The sequence below is a fragment of the Salvelinus alpinus genome, chromosome 4, assembly GCF_045679555.1.
Source record: "Salvelinus alpinus chromosome 4, SLU_Salpinus.1, whole genome shotgun sequence".
Taxonomy (NCBI): Eukaryota; Metazoa; Chordata; class Actinopteri; order Salmoniformes; family Salmonidae; genus Salvelinus; species Salvelinus alpinus.
Window position 1 is genome coordinate 96,708,947 of NC_092089.1, and position 17,479 is coordinate 96,726,425.

The window sequence follows — 17,479 nt, forward strand, 5'->3', positions numbered from 1 at the left end:
TCCCCATTCCTCACCCCACCTCCTCACCCTCCCTCCCTCCCTGACCCTCGGCCTCCTGCAGTCCTCTAAGCAGCTCCTTGGAGGAACTTTCATCACCTCCCCTCAAGAGGAACATTAAACCCTTTAGTGTCTAAATACCTGAGAGCAGCCATCAGTCAGAGTGGGAAATTGGAGAAAGCTCCAATCAACTTAACCTGGGCCGTTACCTCAGTTTAGGCGAGACCTGGGTTCAAATAGTATTTGAAATCATATAAAATCTTTGAGCATTTGCTTGAGGCTCCCTGGAGTGCCAGATGTGCGGGGTTTGCATGTTTCAGGTACTATTCTATTGGTTCCGTTGCGGCAGACAAGCTCAATTAAGCATAGATCAAGTATTTGAAAGATTTCAAATACTGTTTGAACCCAGGTTTGTATGAACCAGATCTCAGTCTTCAGGCCTAGAGCTGCTCTGTGTTTCTCTCCTCACTGTCGTCATTAAGGGACTAGAGCTGCTCTGTGTTTCTCTCCTCACTGTCGTCATTAAGGGACTAGAGCTGCTCTGTGTTTCTCTCCTCACTGTCGTCATTAAGGGACTAGAGCTGCTCTGTGTTTCTCTCCTCACTGTCGTCATTAAGGGACTAGAGCTGCTCTGTGTTTCTCTCCTCACTGTCGTCATTAAGGGACTAGAGCTGCTCTGTGTTTCTCTCCTCACTGTCGTCATTAAGGGACTAGAGCTGCTCTGTGTTTCTCTCCTCACTGTCGTCATTAAGGGACTAGAGCTGCTCTGTGTTTCTCTCCTCACTGTCGTCATTAAGGGACTAGAGCTGCTCTGTGTTTCTCTCCTCACTGTCGTCATTAAGGGACTAGAGCTGCTCTGTGTTTCTCTCCTCACTGTCGTCATTAAGGGACTAGAGCTGCTCTGTGTTTCTCTCCTCACTGTCGTCATTAAGGGACTAGAGCTGCTCTGTGTTTCTCTCCTCACTGTCGTCATTAAGGGCCTAGAGCTGCTCTGTGTTTCTCTCCTCACTGTCGTCATTAAGGGACTAGAGCTGCTCTGTGTTTCTCTCCTCACTGTCGTCATTAAGGGACTAGAGCTGCTCTGTGTTTCTCTCCTCACTGTCGTCATTAAGGGCCTAGAGCTGCTCTGTGTTTCTCTCCTCACTGTCGTCATTAAGGGCCTAGAGCTGCTCTGTGTTTCTCTCCTCACTGTCGTCATTAAGGGACTAGAGCTGCTCTGTGTTTCTCTCCTCACTGTCGTCATTAAGGGACTAGAGCTGCTCTGTGTTTCTCTCCTCACTGTCGTCATTAAGGGACTAGAGCTGCTCTGTGTTTCTCTCCTCACTGTCGTCATTAAGGGACTAGAGCTGCTCTGTGTTTCTCTCCTCACTGTCGTCATTAAGGGCCTAGAGCTGCTCTGTGTTTCTCTCCTCACTGTCGTCATTAAGGGACTAGAGCTGCTCTGTGTTTCTCTCCTCACTGTCGTCATTAAGGGACTAGAGCTGCTCTGTGTTTCTCTCCTCACTGTCGTCATTAAGGGCCTAGAGCTGCTCTGTGTTTCTCTCCTCACTGTCGTCATTAAGGGACTAGAGCTGCTCTGTGTTTCTCTCCTCACTGTCGTCATTAAGGGACTAGAGCTGCTCTGTGTTTCTCTCCTCACTGTCGTCATTAAGGGACTAGAGCTGCTCTGTGTTTCTCTCCTCACTGTCGTCATTAAGGGACTAGCGTACAGTTGCTTAACACCTGATACCCCACACAGACAGTTCATGGTCTTATAGGTTTACAGTGAGTGACTATTCAGTTCACCTACTGTCTATTTAGGGACACAAGTAATTTTCATGTTTTGTTTTTGTTGTTTTATTCCTTACAGAAAAAAACAACTGGTGCACAAATAGAAATAGAGGGTTTATTTCTCTATTTTGAGCTGTCTCCCAGCTTTGAAAACACTGGATCAAGTATGTCGGGTCTTGTTAGGCATTTTGTGTTCGGCTGATAGAAGATCAGATAATGGAAACCAACATAAAGATCTGACCAGGGATTAGGCTGAAGAAAATAGAAACCAACATAAAGATTTGACCAGGGATTAGGCTCAAGAAAATGGAAACCAAACAAAGATTTGACCAGGGATTAGGCTAAAGATAATGGAAACAGAATATAAAGATCTCACTAGTGATCAGGCTAAAGTTAATGGAAACAGAATATAAAGATCTCACTAGTGATCAGGCTAAAGATAATGGAAACTGAACATAAAGATCTTGTGATTAAAACCACTTTCACTTTGTGTTTTCTTCTTCTCACACTTACATACGAGACACGTTTAGAATTTGAATCCCTTATTTAACATCAATGTCTGCCTCTGTTGACAGGTCACATATATCTAGTTCATGATTTCCTTGAATGTCTCAGATTTCATTCTCACTCACATTTTGATTTAGATATAGTCTCTGTCCCAAATGACACCCTATTCCCTATATAGTGCACTACTTTTGACCAGAGCCATTCCAAAAGTAGGGCACTATGTTGGGAATAGGGTGCTATTTGGCATATAAACAAAGTCACACAGTCTTGTTTTGTTTGCTGTTGGATGTATTACTTTGGGTTAGCTTCTACTGCTAATTTTAGTCTACAATTTGCTGAAGTAAATTACATATAAACCTCACGGCAAATGAAGAGAGAAAGGTTCCTTTCAGTTGTTATCAATGATGTTCCTTAAGTCATCACCTCACCTTAAAGCGGTGTCCTTTACTTCCTCAGTCCTTCATTCGTTAGCTTGATAAAATGTATATTGGATTGTATCAGACATTTAACCAGAGCTTTTCATCTTAGAATATTGAAAGAGAGAGACTCCTTTGTGTGAAAATAGTGAAAATGTATTTAATTGTAGAACTGATTTCATACTTTTAAAAAGGTATACAAGAAACGTCAACAATTCATAATATAGAGTCCAGTCAGAACAAGCACTGCCTCTCTCTCGTTATAACTCTTCTCCTGAGTAATATCTCTCCGAAATGCGTAGAGGAATCTGATTCTCCTCATTTATCCCCCTCCTCTGCTGTGGTTCCCCTCTAGATGTCTTCCTCTGTTTCATGTATAAAACAACCGTCACCAGAAACAGACAGAGCGAGGCCACCATCATGCCCAGGCCTAGCAGCAGGATCAACTGAACGTGTCTGTCGCAGACGGGCATCTCGGAGGGTGTTTCGGAGGGCGTCTGTGCCAGTCTGTAGGGCAGGGATCTGGGCATGGTGTCCAGGTGGCATGGTTCCAAGGTGTCGTTGACCAGCAGGTTAACCCAGACGGTGGTGTGGAGGGGCGCTGGTTTCCCACCGTCAGTCACCACGATGAACAGGTGGTGCATCCCCAGGTCCTTACCCATGAGTCTCTGGGCTAAGGTCACGTTACCGGACCGAGCATCTAGCTGGAAGGGACTGCTGCTGCTGTCACCGTGGTGATGGGATGATGGAGAGGTGCCCGGTGGTTCCCGCGCTGCAATGGTGTATGTGATCTCCGAGTTTAACCCTGAGTCCTTGTCGATGGCGTAGATCTTGGTTACCATGGTGCCCGTGGTGGTCCCCGTGGAGACGGTGAGACACGACAGGTTGCTGCTGGGTAGGATGACCTGGGGCTGGTTGTCGTTGACATCCTCGATGAACACAGTTACCCTGGCAATGGAGGTCAGAGGTGACGGGCGCCCGTTGTCGGTGGCGAAGAGATCTAATTCGTAGCGGTCCTGTTTCTCGCGGTCGATATCGGCCATGCAGCGCAGCGTCCCCTGGGCGTTGTCTATGACGAAGGGGCCGACACTGCTGTTCACCACCCTCACCTCCACCTCCCCGTTAAGCCCTGCGTCCACGTCCGATACCCCCACCTTCCCCACCCGGGATAGGGGAGGTATATTCTCAGGGATGAAGAAGATGAAGTGAGGGGTGAGGAAGACAGGAGCATTATCATTCTGGTCCAGGACGGTGATTGTCACCATCACAGAGGACTCTAATGGAGGAAAGCCGTTATCTCTGGCTACAACTGTCAGTCTGTGAACATCCTGTTGTTCCCTGTCCAGGGGTACAGAAACTGTCAGCTGACCTGTGTTCTGGTCGATTCTATAAAGGGCTATTGCTGCAGCCGTGTGTGACGGTCGACCCAGTTTGTAGGTGACCTGCCCGTTCTGCCCGCTGTCTGCATCCTGCGCCCTGACTCTCAGCAGAGACACCCCAGGAGGGTTATTCTCCTCTATGTCTATCATATAGTGACTCTGGAGAAACTGTGGAGCATTATCATTCACATCCACCACCCTAACCTGGATCACTCTCCTGGGGAAGCCCTGAGCTGCAGGCTCTTCAACACCACCACGCATCACTACAGAAACATGATATTCACTCTTCACCTCGTAGTCTAAGGGCTTTGATGTCGACAGGAGGTATTTGCCATTCTGCAGGCTCAAAGAGAACGGCACCTCTCCTTCAATGAAGAGATACGATGAGCCTCTAACACTACTAGTATCCCCCGGTAGCTCTAGCAAAGCCAAGACAGTGGGGGGCTGGTTTTCCTGCAACACTATCGTCTGGTTTTGATGCTCTGCTATGAACCTGATCTTTATGCTATTCTCCTGGTATGGCGCAGGGAGCAGGGATACGGTTACCTGAGTGTCTGCAGGGGGGCAGTGGGGGCCGCTGGCTAACACTTTCAACACCACCTCCTCTCCCCTGTCACTAACACTGTCACTGTGGCGGTCTCTGAGGTCTCCTCTCAGGCTGATCAGGCCAGTGTGACTGTTCAGACTGAAGAGTTCCCTGGCCCGTTCTGAGACCTTGGGGCTGAGGGAGTAGGTAATGGCAGCGTTGGGGCCCAGGTCTAGGTCTGTGGCTCTGACCCTGGCTACTACTGTGTCTCTGGGTGTGTCCGCTGTAATAACCACCTTCTGGGTGCTGTCCAGGGTAAACTTTGGGCAGTTATCGTTCACGTCAGTCACTTTTATGAATAACGTTGCTGTGGCGCTTAGTGGGGTAGAACCACAGTCTGTTGCCACTACAGTCATCTCATGAAGATCCTGCTTCTCGCGGTCTAGTCCTTGTCGCACAACCAAAAACAAAATGGCTGCTTCTTCTTCTACTGTCACACTGAAAAACCCACCGGCTCCCTCTAGGTGGTACTGCAGCCGTCCGTTACGTCCCATGTCTCTGTCCTCTGCTTGGTCGTCCAATAAGAAACTGGTCCCTACAGCCACATCCTCAGAGACACTCAGATGGATCTCAGTGTTGTCAAAGTGAGGAGCGTGGTCATTGATGTCCTCTACGACCACCGTGAACTTCACCAGCTCTGCCTCAGGGCCCACGATGGCGTCGTGTGGGACGATACACTCCCCAGCCTGGGGTTGGTCAGGACACAGGGCCTCTCGGTCCATCCTGCAATAGATAGATGGATAAATTACACTATATAAACAAAAGTATATGGACACCCCTTCAAATTAGTGGATTCGGCTATTTCAGCCACACCCGTTGCTGATAGGTGTGTAAAATCGAACAGACAGCCATGCAATCTCCATGGACAAACATTGGCAGTAGAATGGCCCGTACTTAAGAGCTCAGTGACTTTTGAAGTGGCACCGTAATAGGATGCCACCTTTCCAACAAGTCAGTTAGTCAAATTTCTGTCCTGCTAGAGCTGCCCGGTCAACTGTAAGTACTGTTATCACGGTTGTGGTAGGCCACACAAGCTCACAGAACGGGACCACCGAGTGCTGAAGCGCGTAAGGTGTAAAAATCGTCCGTCCTCGGTTGCAACACTCACTACCTAGTTCCAAACTGCCTCTGGAAGCAACGTCAGCACAATAACTATTATTCGAGAGCTTCATGAAATGGTTTTCCATGGCCGAGCAGCCGCACACAAGCCTAACATCACCATGCGCAATGCCAAAGCTCACCACCATAGGACTCTGGAGCAGTGGAAACGTGTTCTCTGGAGTGATGAATCACGCTTCACCATCTGGCAGTCCGATGGATGAATCTGAGTTTGGCGAATGCCAGGAGAACGCTACCTGCCCCAATGCATAGTGCCAACTGTAAAGTTTGGTGGAGGAGGAATAATGGTCTGGGGCTGTTTTTCATGGTTTGGGCTAGGCCCCTTAGTTCCAGTGAAGGGAATTCTTAACGCTACAGCATACAATGCCATTCTAGATGATTCTGTGCTTCCAACTTTGTGGCAACAGTTTGGGGAAGGCCCTTTCCTGTTTCAGCATGAAAATGCCCCTGTGCACAAAGCGAGGTCCATACAGAAATGATTTGTCGAGATTGGTGTGGAAGAACTTGACTGTCCTGCACAGAGCCCTTACCTCAACCCCATCGAAAACCTTTGGGATTAATTGGTACGCCGACTGCGAGCCAGACCTAATCACCCAACATCAGTGCCCGACCTCACTAATGTTCTTGTGGCTGAATGCAAGTCCCCGCAGCAATGTTCCAACATCTAGTTGAAAGCCTTCCCAGAAGAGTGGAGGCTGTTATAGCAGCAAAGGGGGGACCAACTCCATATTAATGCCCATGATTTTGGAATGAGATGTTCTACGAGCAGGTGTCCACATACTTCTGGTCACATAGTGTAGATAATTACTTTGCTACTAGTCAAGAGGAAGTGTCTTTATCAGTAGCAGCTATACATTAAAAACATACAGCAATAACAAATGTCAAAAAAGTGCAGAAATCCATCCAGTTATGTAAAGAAACAGTCACAAGGCCTGTGGGCTACCACATCTAGAATGAGTTGCCATAAATAACCACCTGTTGTCGGTGGTGTAGACTTCCCCTGTCTCCTGGTCCACCCTGAGGTAGAACTGGGTCAGGAGCTGGTAAAGGGGGGGGAACGTGGACCCGATGGACCCGACCCGGACCCCAGCCTCCTGCTCTTCTGGAACCGAGATCCGAACAGAACCGTAGCACAGGATCTGCCTGAGATGGACCGTGACCAGCACGTTCTAAAGGAGAACATAGAAGTGAAAACGTAGGACTTGGAACACTAGAAGACATTAGTGTGAAGTAAATCACTGATATGTACCACGTTCTAAAGGAGAACCTGAACAGGGAACTTAAAACACTGGAGAAAATTGTTGTGAGGAGGAAAAACATTCATATGAGGAAATGATGATCCTTGGAATTTCCCCCTGAAGTAGGCTAGGACGGAGACACCTTCCTTTAATGATATATCATTAACAGTGACATTTCTACCTCAGTGGCTACTTTAAAACAAGGGACTGTGCCTGAGTCCTAAATGGCACCCTATTCCTATTTAGTGCACCACTTCTGACCAGGGCCCAGTGCACTACTTCTGACCAGGGCCCAGTGCAGGACTTCTGACCAGGGCCCAATGCAGTACTTCTGACCAGGGCCCAGTGCACTACTTCTGACCAGGGCCCAGTGCACTACTTCTGACCAGGGCCCAGTGCAGTACTTCTGACCAGGGCCCAGTGCACTACTTCTGACCAGGGCCCAGTGCACTACTTCTGACCAGGGCCCAGTGCAGGACTTCTGACCAGGGCCCAGTGCAGGACTTCTGACCAGGGCCCAGTGCAGGACTTCTGACCAGGGCCCAGTGCAGGACTTCTGACCAGGGCCCAGTGCAGGACTTCTGACCAGGGCCCAGTGCAGGACTTCTGACCAGGGCCCAGTGCAGTACTTCTGACCAGGGCCCAGTGCACTACTTCTGACCAGGGCCCATAGCGTAAAAAATGAATTGTGCACTATTTAGGGTGGCATTGGGGCCAGATCCTGTGTGTGCGCAGTAGTACGTTAATCCCCCCCCCCCCTCCATCCACTTACTATTCAAACCTACTGCACCATGACTAACGACAAAACATGCTTGTGGAATTATAAAGAATAATTATGAAAAAAGCACTTAACAAAACACATGCACATAATTTACATTACAATTTACATATTTACATGACGATGTTCCATATTACTAGTGAATAATAGCTATCCTCAAGCATTATTCTTTAAACACCCAAGGAGTGTAAAGAGGGTCTTCTTTTTCATGTGCTCCCAGTCACAACAGTAACCCATTAACTCAAGGACTTTGTGACTTTTCCTCAACAATATCCCATTACCCATTCACTAGCTCCCTGTCATATCGAACGCTACCAAAACAAGGACCAAGTAATGATCAACAATAATACTATGCTGCCAGAGTAACTAAATTAACAGGCTACAAATGAATGTAGTCAAAGATAACACGGTCATATTGCCTTTATTAGCTTCCAGAGAAAACTATTAATCAGTTTGTGTCAATTCATGAACGACAAGATGTCGTCAAAGACACTGCACTCATATTGACCTATAGCGGTTCACTGACCTTTTGGTGAACTCATATTTATTAGACAATTACATAGATACAAGATATGATATATGATATGACAGATGATATGAAAGAAATTGCCCTACAGTGATTCATGAATTAAGTCATAAGGAAATTCTCTAATGATTGACTGACCTGAAGGAGTAGAGCCCAGTTCATATTTTCATCCGTCCCATGGCCCGTAGCCTACACACATGACACCTGTCTGGGTTTCCTCTGCCTCCACCTCTGCTAAGAGTAGGGAGGAACACTGGGGCTGGAGGTAGCTGTACCTGTAGCCTACCTGGGTACTGTTGACACCGGCTCCTCCTCTCCCGCCCCTCCCACTCTGTCAGACTAGTGTAGGCAGGAAGACTGGGGCTGGAGGCGGGGTTGTACACCTTATTTGGGCACTGCTGTGCTAACACACACACACACACACACACACACACACACACACACACACACACACACACACACACACACACACACACACACACACACACACACACACACACACACACACACACACACACACACACACACACACACACACACACACACACACACCTGCTGCCCCTCCCACTACAGGTAACTTAATAAGCCTTTTGGACAGTATTCTTTACCTTCTTCCTGTACCCTTTATCTCTGGTTTAGTGGTTTGAGGAATTGACCAATTGAAAAGATTATGTAAATGGTTGTGGTGAAAGGAACATGACATACAAAAGGTTCTTATCTGTAACCGTAGTAACGTACTTACTGTTAATCATGATGAGAAACGAGTCAGTTTGAGGACAGTTATTCTACCTGTGTCAACTGTGGCCACACAAGTGAGCACTGTGGTCTCAGAGTGCTTCTCCAATTCTAGTATTGTTCAACTAAATATAGAAATATGACTTAAAAGGCTATTATATTTCCTCCCCAGAGGTGTAGGCATAACACCAGTAAGTCAGTCAGTAGGACAGAGGGCTACGTTGGCAGCGACATGAATTGTAACGTTTCATTCGCACTTCTAGAGTGACCCCTGTTGGTTGGTTGGAGTAGTTTCATGTGACTTTACAACAATGGGCATTCTACAGTGAATATACAGTACCAGTCAAAAGTTTTTCCAGGCTGTATAAGGGCTATTTGACCAAGGAGAGTGATGGAGTGCTGCATCAGATGACCTGGCCTCCGCAATCCCCCGACCTCAACACAATTGAGATGGTTTGGGATGAGTTGGACCCCAGAGTGAAGGAAAAGCAGCCAACAAGTGCTCAGCATATGTGGGAACTCCTTCATGACTGTTGGAAAAGCGTTCCTCATGAAGCTGGTTGAGAGAATGCCAAGCGTGTGCAAAGCTGTCATCAAGACAAAGGATGGCTACTTTGAAGAATCTCAAATATATTTTATTTGTTTAACACTTTGTTTACTACAAGATTCCATATGTGTTATTTCATAGTTTTGATGTCTTCACTATTATTCTACAATGTTTAAAATAGTAAAAATAAAGAAAAACCCTTGAATGAGTAGGTGTGTCCAAACATTTGACAGTTACTGTAGTTTGGGGATAATTTTCAAAAATAATGATAACAACTTCATGATTAGGATTTTACGGTGAGGTAATGTTAATAAAGATGATTTCCTGGGAAACAGTAGTAGGACAGACAGATTGGCTGTTTATAATAGATAATAGGCAACAGTAGGCCTAAAATTGACTACATAATGGTTGAAATCATAGAGAAAATGTTTTTGCAAAATCTCATCATTCCATTCGTCAATTTCCTTTCAACTCTAGACTGAATTGGCAGCATAGAGAGGATTTCTGTGACGCATGGAAAACCTATCAGAAAAATGTCTCCGAGTTGCATAAGACTCTATTTTGGGGTTTCTGAGACTGTTCCGTTCATTCGTTCACGTTTGTTTTTTCCTTCGCCCTTTACTGTTACTTTCGAGACGCCCACTCACTACTGTAACCACAGAAGCCGCGCACGCAGTGATCTGATTGGGTGCTGCAGAGCGCGTCTTTTCCAGTTGTGAGTAGAGTCTAAGGAGGCTTTATAAACAGAAGACCCCATGTGTGGACTTGAAACTTGACTTCTTGAACAGTTGAAGTATTCTATTAGTCATCGACGCATTATTCCCGCTTTTCAGAATGTCTACAGAAAACTTCAGAATGCCCACAGACAACTTTTCAGGTGGGTTCTGAGTGTTGGCTGGATTTGACATTTTTATCATTAGGCTATTGATTATTGCAGCGTTTTTTTCTTGCATTTTAGTCCTGCTGTTGTAGATTTTTAATGTGGATTGATTTCAAATAGCCAGATTCTGTCTGGTATCGGTTATTTCGTTTTTGATGTTAATCACTTTAGGCCTATTATTAATAGGCTACTTAAAATACATGTGTAAAGTAATTATATTCAATCACGAATTGAATTATTCTCACTCTAACTAAAACCGAAATCCCCTATCAGACTTGGAGCTGGAGCTAACTGATCTGCTCCAGGAGTTCGCTGACGTGGTTGAGGAGTTGAGAGAGCCTTCACAAAGCGTCCCGTACGCATACGAGCGGCTCCTGTCTGATGCCAAACGGCGCACCGGGCTAGGGGACGACGGCTCAGTGGTCAGCGACAGCGGCGTGGAGGACAATAGTGACTGCAGTGAGTAGCCTTTAGGTCTAAACCTTTATGGTCGTTGTTGTGTGTCCATTACATACGTGGAGGAGGGCGCGTGGTGTTTATGCGTAAACGGTGACTCAGATGTAGTATAGCGGGAGAGAATACGCATGTGGGCAGCCGCCGTTTGAGCCGCTCTTATCAACCCACACTTGACAGTTTTCACTGGTGACATCATCGGCTCATGAACATGCATCAACTTAACATTAAAATAGAGTAACATGAAAAGAGTGTAACATGAGAATAGAGAGTAACATGAAAATAGAAAGTAACATAATTTCAACTAATGCACGTTTGCTCCATTACATGGAATGGATGTGCATGACTGTCTGTGGATGAAAGGTTGCATTAGCTTATTTAACAAATCATTCAATCTGAAAGTTAAGTACAACATTAGCTGTCAGAATGGCCCTTTGTAGCTCAGTCGGTAGAGCATGGAGCTTGCAATGCTGGGATTGTGGGTTACTGGGACCACCCATACCTAAATAATGTGTGTATCCAATACTATAAGTTGCTTTGCATAAAAGTGTCAACTAGATGGCATATATTAGTTGTGGCACATGGTCTAACCTTGTCTGTCCCTTCCTCCAGGCAGTGAGGTGTCTCTGGGTAACAGTTGGAACACCAGTGAAGAAGAGCTCCACACTGCAGGCATACCAGTGATGCCCAAAGGTAGTGAGAACTGTACCACTACATCTCAACCCATCAGTTGACCATCTAAACTAGCTCTGAGCTATCTGACAAGTTAGAGTCATAGTAGCACAGTATTTCCTGGTCCTCAAGTACCTCCAACAGTACACATTTAGTCAACTAATTATCAAGCCCTCAATGAGTTGAATGAGGTGTGTTTGTCAAGAGCTACAATGAAACGGTGTCCTGTTGGGGATACTGGAGGACCAGGGATGGGAAATACTGTAGTAGGAGTCCAGTCAATATCACTTTTACACAGACAATTAGTGCATTACCATCGATCACCATTGAGTTGAGTTTACACAACAAAGCTGGGCTGCTGTGCTTCTACAGCCTTTCTCCTGCAGGGCTATTGAGCCTCATCTGGGGGTGGTGGAGTTGGGGTTTAAGGTTGGTACAGGTGTGTGGTGGGGGTTTAGGGTTGCTATAGGTGTGTGGTGAGGGTTTAGGGTTGCTATAGGTGTGTGGTGGGGGTTTAGGGTTGCTATAGGTGTGTGGTGGGGGGTTTAGGGTTGCTATAGGTGCGTGGTGGGGGTTTAGGGTTGCTATAGGTGCGTGGTGGGGGTTTAGGGTTGCTATAGGTGCGTGGTGGGGGTTTAGGGTTGCTATAGGTGCGTGGTGGGGGTTTAGGGTTGCTATAGGTGCGTGGTGGGGGTTTAGGGTTGCTATAGGTGCGTGGTGGGGGTTTAGGGTTGCTATAGCTGTGTGGTGGGGGTTTAGGGTTGCTATAGGTGCGTGGTGGGGGTTTAGGGTTGCTATAGGTGCGTGGTGGGGGTTTAGGGTTGCTATAGGTGCGTGGTGGGGGTTTAGGGTTGCTATAGGTGTGTGGTGGGGGTTTAGGGTTGCTATAGGTGTGTGGTGGGGGTTTAGGGTTGCTATAGGTGTGTGGTGGGGGTTTAGGGTTGCTATAGCTGTGTGGTGGGGGTTTAGGGTTGCTATAGGTGTGTGGTGGGGGTTTAGGGTTGCTATAGCTGTGTGATGGGGGTTTAGGGTTGCTATAGGTGTGTGGTGGGGGTTTAGGGTTGCTATAGGTGTGTGATGGGGGGTTTAGGGTTGCTATAGGTGTGTGATGGGGGTTTAGGGTTGCTATAGGTGTGTGATGGGGGGTTTAGGGTTGGTACAGGTGTGTGGTGGGGGTTTAGGGTTGCTATAGGTGTGTGGTGGGGGTTTAGGGTTGCTATAGCTGTGTGATGGGGGTTTAGGGTTGCTATAGGTGTGTGGTGGGGGTTTAGGGTTGCTATAGGTGTGTGGTGGGGGTTTATGGTTGGTACAGGTGTGTGGTGGGGGTTTAGGGTTGCTATAGGTGTGTGATGGGGGTTTAGGGTTGCTATAGGTGTGTGGTGGGGGTTTATGGTTGGTACAGGTGTGTGGTGGGGGTTTAGGGTTGCTATAGGTGTGTGATGGGGGTTTAGGGTTGCTATAGGTGTGTGGTGGGGGGTTTATGGTTTGGAGCGAGTGGTTTGAGGGGAGGAGAGAGTGGTTTGAGGGGAGGAGAGAGTGGTTTGAGGGGAGGAGAGAGTGGTTTGAGGGGAGGAGAGAGTGGTTTGAGGGGAGGAGAGAGTGGTTTGAGGGGAGGAGAGAGTGGTTGGGGGGAGGTAGAAGCAGCTGTGTGTGGCTGGGTGAAAGAGTCCACGTTGTCTAATGTAGATGAAGGAATAATGTTAATGGAAAGACCACAGAGTGCTGGTTGAGGGGCACCAGTCTGTCTGTCTCCATTATACTGGCGCACATTGCACTACTTAAGACAAACATCAGACATACATAACACTACTGAAGACATACATTAGACATGCATAACACTACTTAAGACATACATTAGACATACATAACACTACTTAAGACATACATAGCATTACATAAAGCATTCATAAGCTATACATAAGCTAAATATAACACTGTAAGATCCATGTCGGTCAGTCTGAGATGTGCTGCAGGCGCCTCACTGGCTCAGTGGAGTTTTACATTATGGGCTGTTTAAGATGTGATTTTTATAAAGCCAGCTGAATAAGAGTCTGTGAATTTTATTTTATATCTTGGTTAAACCAGGAGTTGTGTCCTGACTCCTTCATTGTGTTCCAAACGGTACCATTTTTCCTATATAGGCCACTACATTTAACCAGGGCCGATAGGGCTCTAGGGAATAGGGTGCCATTTGGGATGCAGGTTCTTCTTCTATAATTCTGTGAGTTGGATCCCATTTCCTGCTCTGGTCCAAAGGAGGAAATGCCAGTGAACATAGAGCTGCTACTGCTGCATCTCTCCACAGAAATGTTCCTTTCAACCACTCTCTTTTTCTCCTTTCTCACATGCTTTCCTTTTTGTCTGCAGCCAGAATGGGAGACACAGGAGACCTACAGAGATTCATCGACAGTTTGGACCGGGAACTTGCTGGTATGCAAACAAAACAAAAATTCAGCACAACCTGACAATGCCATTATATCCCATTAGTCTAGTGTTTCAATGGCTTTATATCCCATTAGTCTAGTGTTTCAATGGCTTTATATCCCTTTAGTCTAGTGTTTCAATGGCTTTATATCCCATTAGTCTAGTGTTTCAATGGCTTTATATCCCATTAGTCTACTGTTTCAATGGCTTTATATCCCATTAGTCTACTGTTTCAATGGCTTTATATCCCTTTAGTCTAGTGTTTCAATCTCTTTATATATCTTTAGTCTAGTGTTTCAATCTCTTTATATCCCTTTAGTCTAGTGTTTCAATCTCTTTATATCTCTTTAGTCTAGTGTTTCTATGCCAGCTGAATCAGAGCTCCCCTAGTGTCTAAATGCAGTATCCAGCTGAATCACAGCTCCCCTAGTGTCTAAATGCAGTATCCAGCTGAATCACAGAGCTCCCCTAGTGTCTAAATGCAGTATATAGCTGAATCAGAGCTCCCCTAGTGTCTAAATGCAGTATCCAGCTGAATCACAGCTCCCCTAGTGTCTAAATGCAGTATCCAGCTGAATCACAGCTCCCCTAGTGTCTAAATGCAGTATCCAGCTGAATCACAGCTCCCCTAGTGTCTAAATGCAGTATCCAGCTGAATCAGAGCTCCCCTAGTGTCTAAATGCAGTATCCAGCTGAATCACAGCTCCCCTAGTGTATAAATGCAGTATCCAGCTGAATCACAGCTCCCCTAGTGTCTAAATGCAGTATCCAGCTGAATCACAGCTCCCCTAGTGTCTAAATGCAGTATCCAGCTGAATCAGAGCTCCCCTAGTGTCTAAATGCAGTATCCAGCTGAATCACAGCTCCCCTAGTGTATAAATGCAGTATCCAGCTGAATCACAGCTCCCCTAGTGTCTAAATGCAGTATCCAGCTGAATCACAGCTCCCCTAGTGTCTAAATGCAGTATCCAGCTGAATCACAGCTCCCCTAGTGTATAAATGCAGTATCCAGCTGAATCACAGCTCCCCTAGTGTCTAAATGCAGTATCCAGCTGAATCACAGCTCCCCTAGTGTCTAAATGCAGTATCCAGCTGAATCACAGCTCCATGTCTGCAGGGTTGAGGCAGGCTATCTACACACCCTCCAGTGATAGTAGTCTATAGTACATGACTATCACTGATACTTTTATCAGCAGAGAGGCAGTGCTGTTTGAGAGAACACACAGAGACGTAGACACACACACACACACACACACACACACACACACACACACACACACACACACACACACACACACACACACACACACACACACACACACACACACACACACACACACACACACACACACACACACATTATCACTGGGCAAGAGACACAGATAAGTGCTGTTCTCCATGAATCATAACTGCTCTCGGCATCTGTACCTGGCTGCTGCATGCTAATGACAGTCTGTCTGACAGATATGTGAACGGAAAGCGACGGAGAGATGTAGAGGGAGAGAGACGGAGAGAGAGACGGAGAGAGAGACGGGGAGAGAGACGGGGAGAGAGACGGGGAGAGAGACGGAGAGAGAGACGGAGAGAGAGACGGAGAGAGAGACGGAGAGAGAGACGGAGAGAGAGACGGAGAGCTGCTGAGACCACGTGGAGAGAGAAGAGAGAACAAGCTGCATGGATGGCTACTGCTGAACAAACACACACACACACACACACACACACACACACACACACACACACACACACACACACACACACACACACACACACACACACACACACACACACACACACACACACACACACACACACACACACAGAGATCTAAAAAAGCACAGTTCTGTCCTGTTGTGTTCGGAGAAAGCCAGCTCTCTCCTGGGACATCTGGGGAAAAAAGGTTAAACATGAGGAATTAAAAGAGCATCATGTTCAAATATCTAGAACACCACTGGACCTGAGGTGGTAGACTACATCCCTTCCCTCAGACTGGTGACGTATTCACACCTAAATCAAGTTGTTTTATAGTCAACGTGTCTCTTTTCAACAGGAGAACATGTCTCTCTTCAACAGGAGAACGTGTCTCTCGTCAACAGGAGAACGTGTCTCTCTTCAACAGGAGAACGTGAATGGGTGCCATTTCATATGCAGATATGAAGGAAGCAAATCAGTGGGGGGAAGCAGTAGAGACTCCACAGTATCTTGTGATTAGTAAGTGTTTAAGCCAACCTGCTGTTTCCTGATGGAAGGCCTTATAATAGTGAAACCCATTGTTCTCACAACCCAATGTGTTGGAACCTCCCCATGTACAGTAATTGTAAAAATGCTACGTTTTATATTGTAAAGTGCAAAGCGATGTACAGTATTATATTACCTACACTACAAACAGACCAGTCCCTAACCTGATGATAATGATTTTTGTACAGAGGAATGCACAGATGAATAAAGATAATAATAAATAAAAAAATGTTTGCTCTCTTTTTGAGTTATTTCAATATAAATAAATAGTCTAGAAGCATAGAGTAAGTGATATTAATGATATCACATGCTATCAATGATATCACATGATATGAATAATGATACTATTGGATTGGATTTAAATAGCACTTTTCCCAACTTCTCAAAACCATTTACATTGTTTGGGGGAGGGGGGGGGGGGGGGGCATCAGCTATGTCACCGAGGAGATATGAGTGAATATGTTGAATTGATAAAACATTTAGGAAAATAAGAGGATTAACAGTATAAAAACGGTAACGTACGCCTCTTAGAGGAGGGAAGGCAACCCCCTGATGCTTTTCTCTCCATGGGGAGTTGAGATGTATGTGATCGTAGGCTCCGGGAAGGACGACAGATGCAGAGGAAAATACCGTTTACAGGGAATTTATTCTTAACACGGTAAAGTGAGGAAAAGGGGCTGGACGGAACCAGAGTAAAGAAAGTAAAAATGAAAGAGTCCTCGTACCTTCTATGCCTACCCACTGCTTACCTAACTTTTAGCACCACCTGGCGCGCTAACCAAAATACAGGGGGTGGTCCGCCCAGGTCTTACCTAGTGTGCATAGACATTAAATATGACGGGTGATGTACGCCCGCAGGCCTTTTGCCTAAACACTCCCAAGGTGCGTTCCTCTTCCCCCCCTGGGAACAAATGAAACAGAATAATTACCAATACTTTAAGTGAAACATTTCATTAACCAAAAACACCAAGTCCTATTGACATACACATACCTCTGAAGGAGTGGCTACAAAATAATATCAACAAACTTTCACTGACCAACAACCAACATAGGCCATTAAAAGAAGCTGTCTTCCTGACAAAGGAACACTGGCTTTTATCAAGCTGGAGAAGGAGTTGGTAATTGAAGAGCCAGCTGTATCCCCTGACGAGAGGGAGGGGTCAGAGCTCCAATCAGTGGGGCCCACCAATCAGCTGCTTGAAGAATCCGGGATGCCA

The 17,479-nt window shown here is 46.2% G+C and overlaps 2 protein-coding genes across 4 annotated transcripts; one reads left to right on the forward strand and one right to left on the reverse strand.

Annotated features, from left to right (window-relative positions):
• Positions 1–2,824: 2,824 nt before the first annotated feature.
• Positions 2,825–8,577, reverse strand: LOC139574737 (protocadherin-20-like). Its single transcript, XM_071399583.1, has 3 exons — positions 8,455–8,577; positions 6,750–6,943; positions 2,825–5,378 (listed from the first exon to the last, which is right to left on the reverse strand). The coding sequence occupies exons 1-3, from the start codon at positions 8,476–8,478 to the stop codon at positions 2,951–2,953; spliced, it is 2,646 nt and encodes an 881-aa protein (XP_071255684.1). The 5' UTR covers positions 8,479–8,577; the 3' UTR covers positions 2,825–2,950.
• A 1,739-nt stretch (positions 8,578–10,316) lies between these two features.
• Positions 10,317–16,491, forward strand: LOC139574738 (regulator of cell cycle RGCC-like). Of its 3 annotated transcripts, XM_071399587.1 has the most exons (6): positions 10,318–10,475; positions 10,752–10,937; positions 11,544–11,624; positions 13,971–14,033; positions 15,492–15,526; positions 15,635–16,491. In XM_071399587.1, exons 1-5 carry the CDS (start codon positions 10,433–10,435, stop codon positions 15,497–15,499), a joined length of 381 nt encoding a protein of 126 aa, XP_071255688.1. In that variant the 5' UTR covers positions 10,318–10,432; the 3' UTR covers positions 15,500–15,526; positions 15,635–16,491. The 3 variants fall into 3 exon arrangements, with proteins under 3 accessions (XP_071255686.1, XP_071255688.1, XP_071255687.1); XM_071399585.1 differs by lacking the exon at positions 15,492–15,526 and having other exon boundaries at positions 10,317–10,475; positions 16,075–16,491; XM_071399586.1 differs by having other exon boundaries at positions 15,492–16,491.
• Positions 16,492–17,479: the final 988 nt, after the last annotated feature.

Coding starts and splice junctions, on each gene's coding strand:
- LOC139574738 (XM_071399585.1), top strand. CDS start 10,433: ATGTCTACAGAAAACTTCAGAATGCCCACAGACAACTTTTCAG. Junction 10,476..10,751: donor GCCCACAGACAACTTTTCAG/GTGGGTTCTGAG, acceptor ATCCCCTATCAG/ACTTGGAGCTGGAGCTAACT. Junction 10,938..11,543: donor GGAGGACAATAGTGACTGCA/GTGAGTAGCCTT, acceptor CCCTTCCTCCAG/GCAGTGAGGTGTCTCTGGGT.
- LOC139574737 (XM_071399583.1), bottom strand. CDS start 8,478: ATGAACTGGGCTCTACTCCTTCAG. Junction 6,944..8,454: donor ACTGGGCTCTACTCCTTCAG/GTCAGTCAATCA, acceptor GTTCTCCTTTAG/AACGTGCTGGTCACGGTCCA. Junction 5,379..6,749: donor GTCTACACCACCGACAACAG/GTGGTTATTTAT, acceptor TATCTATTGCAG/GATGGACCGAGAGGCCCTGT.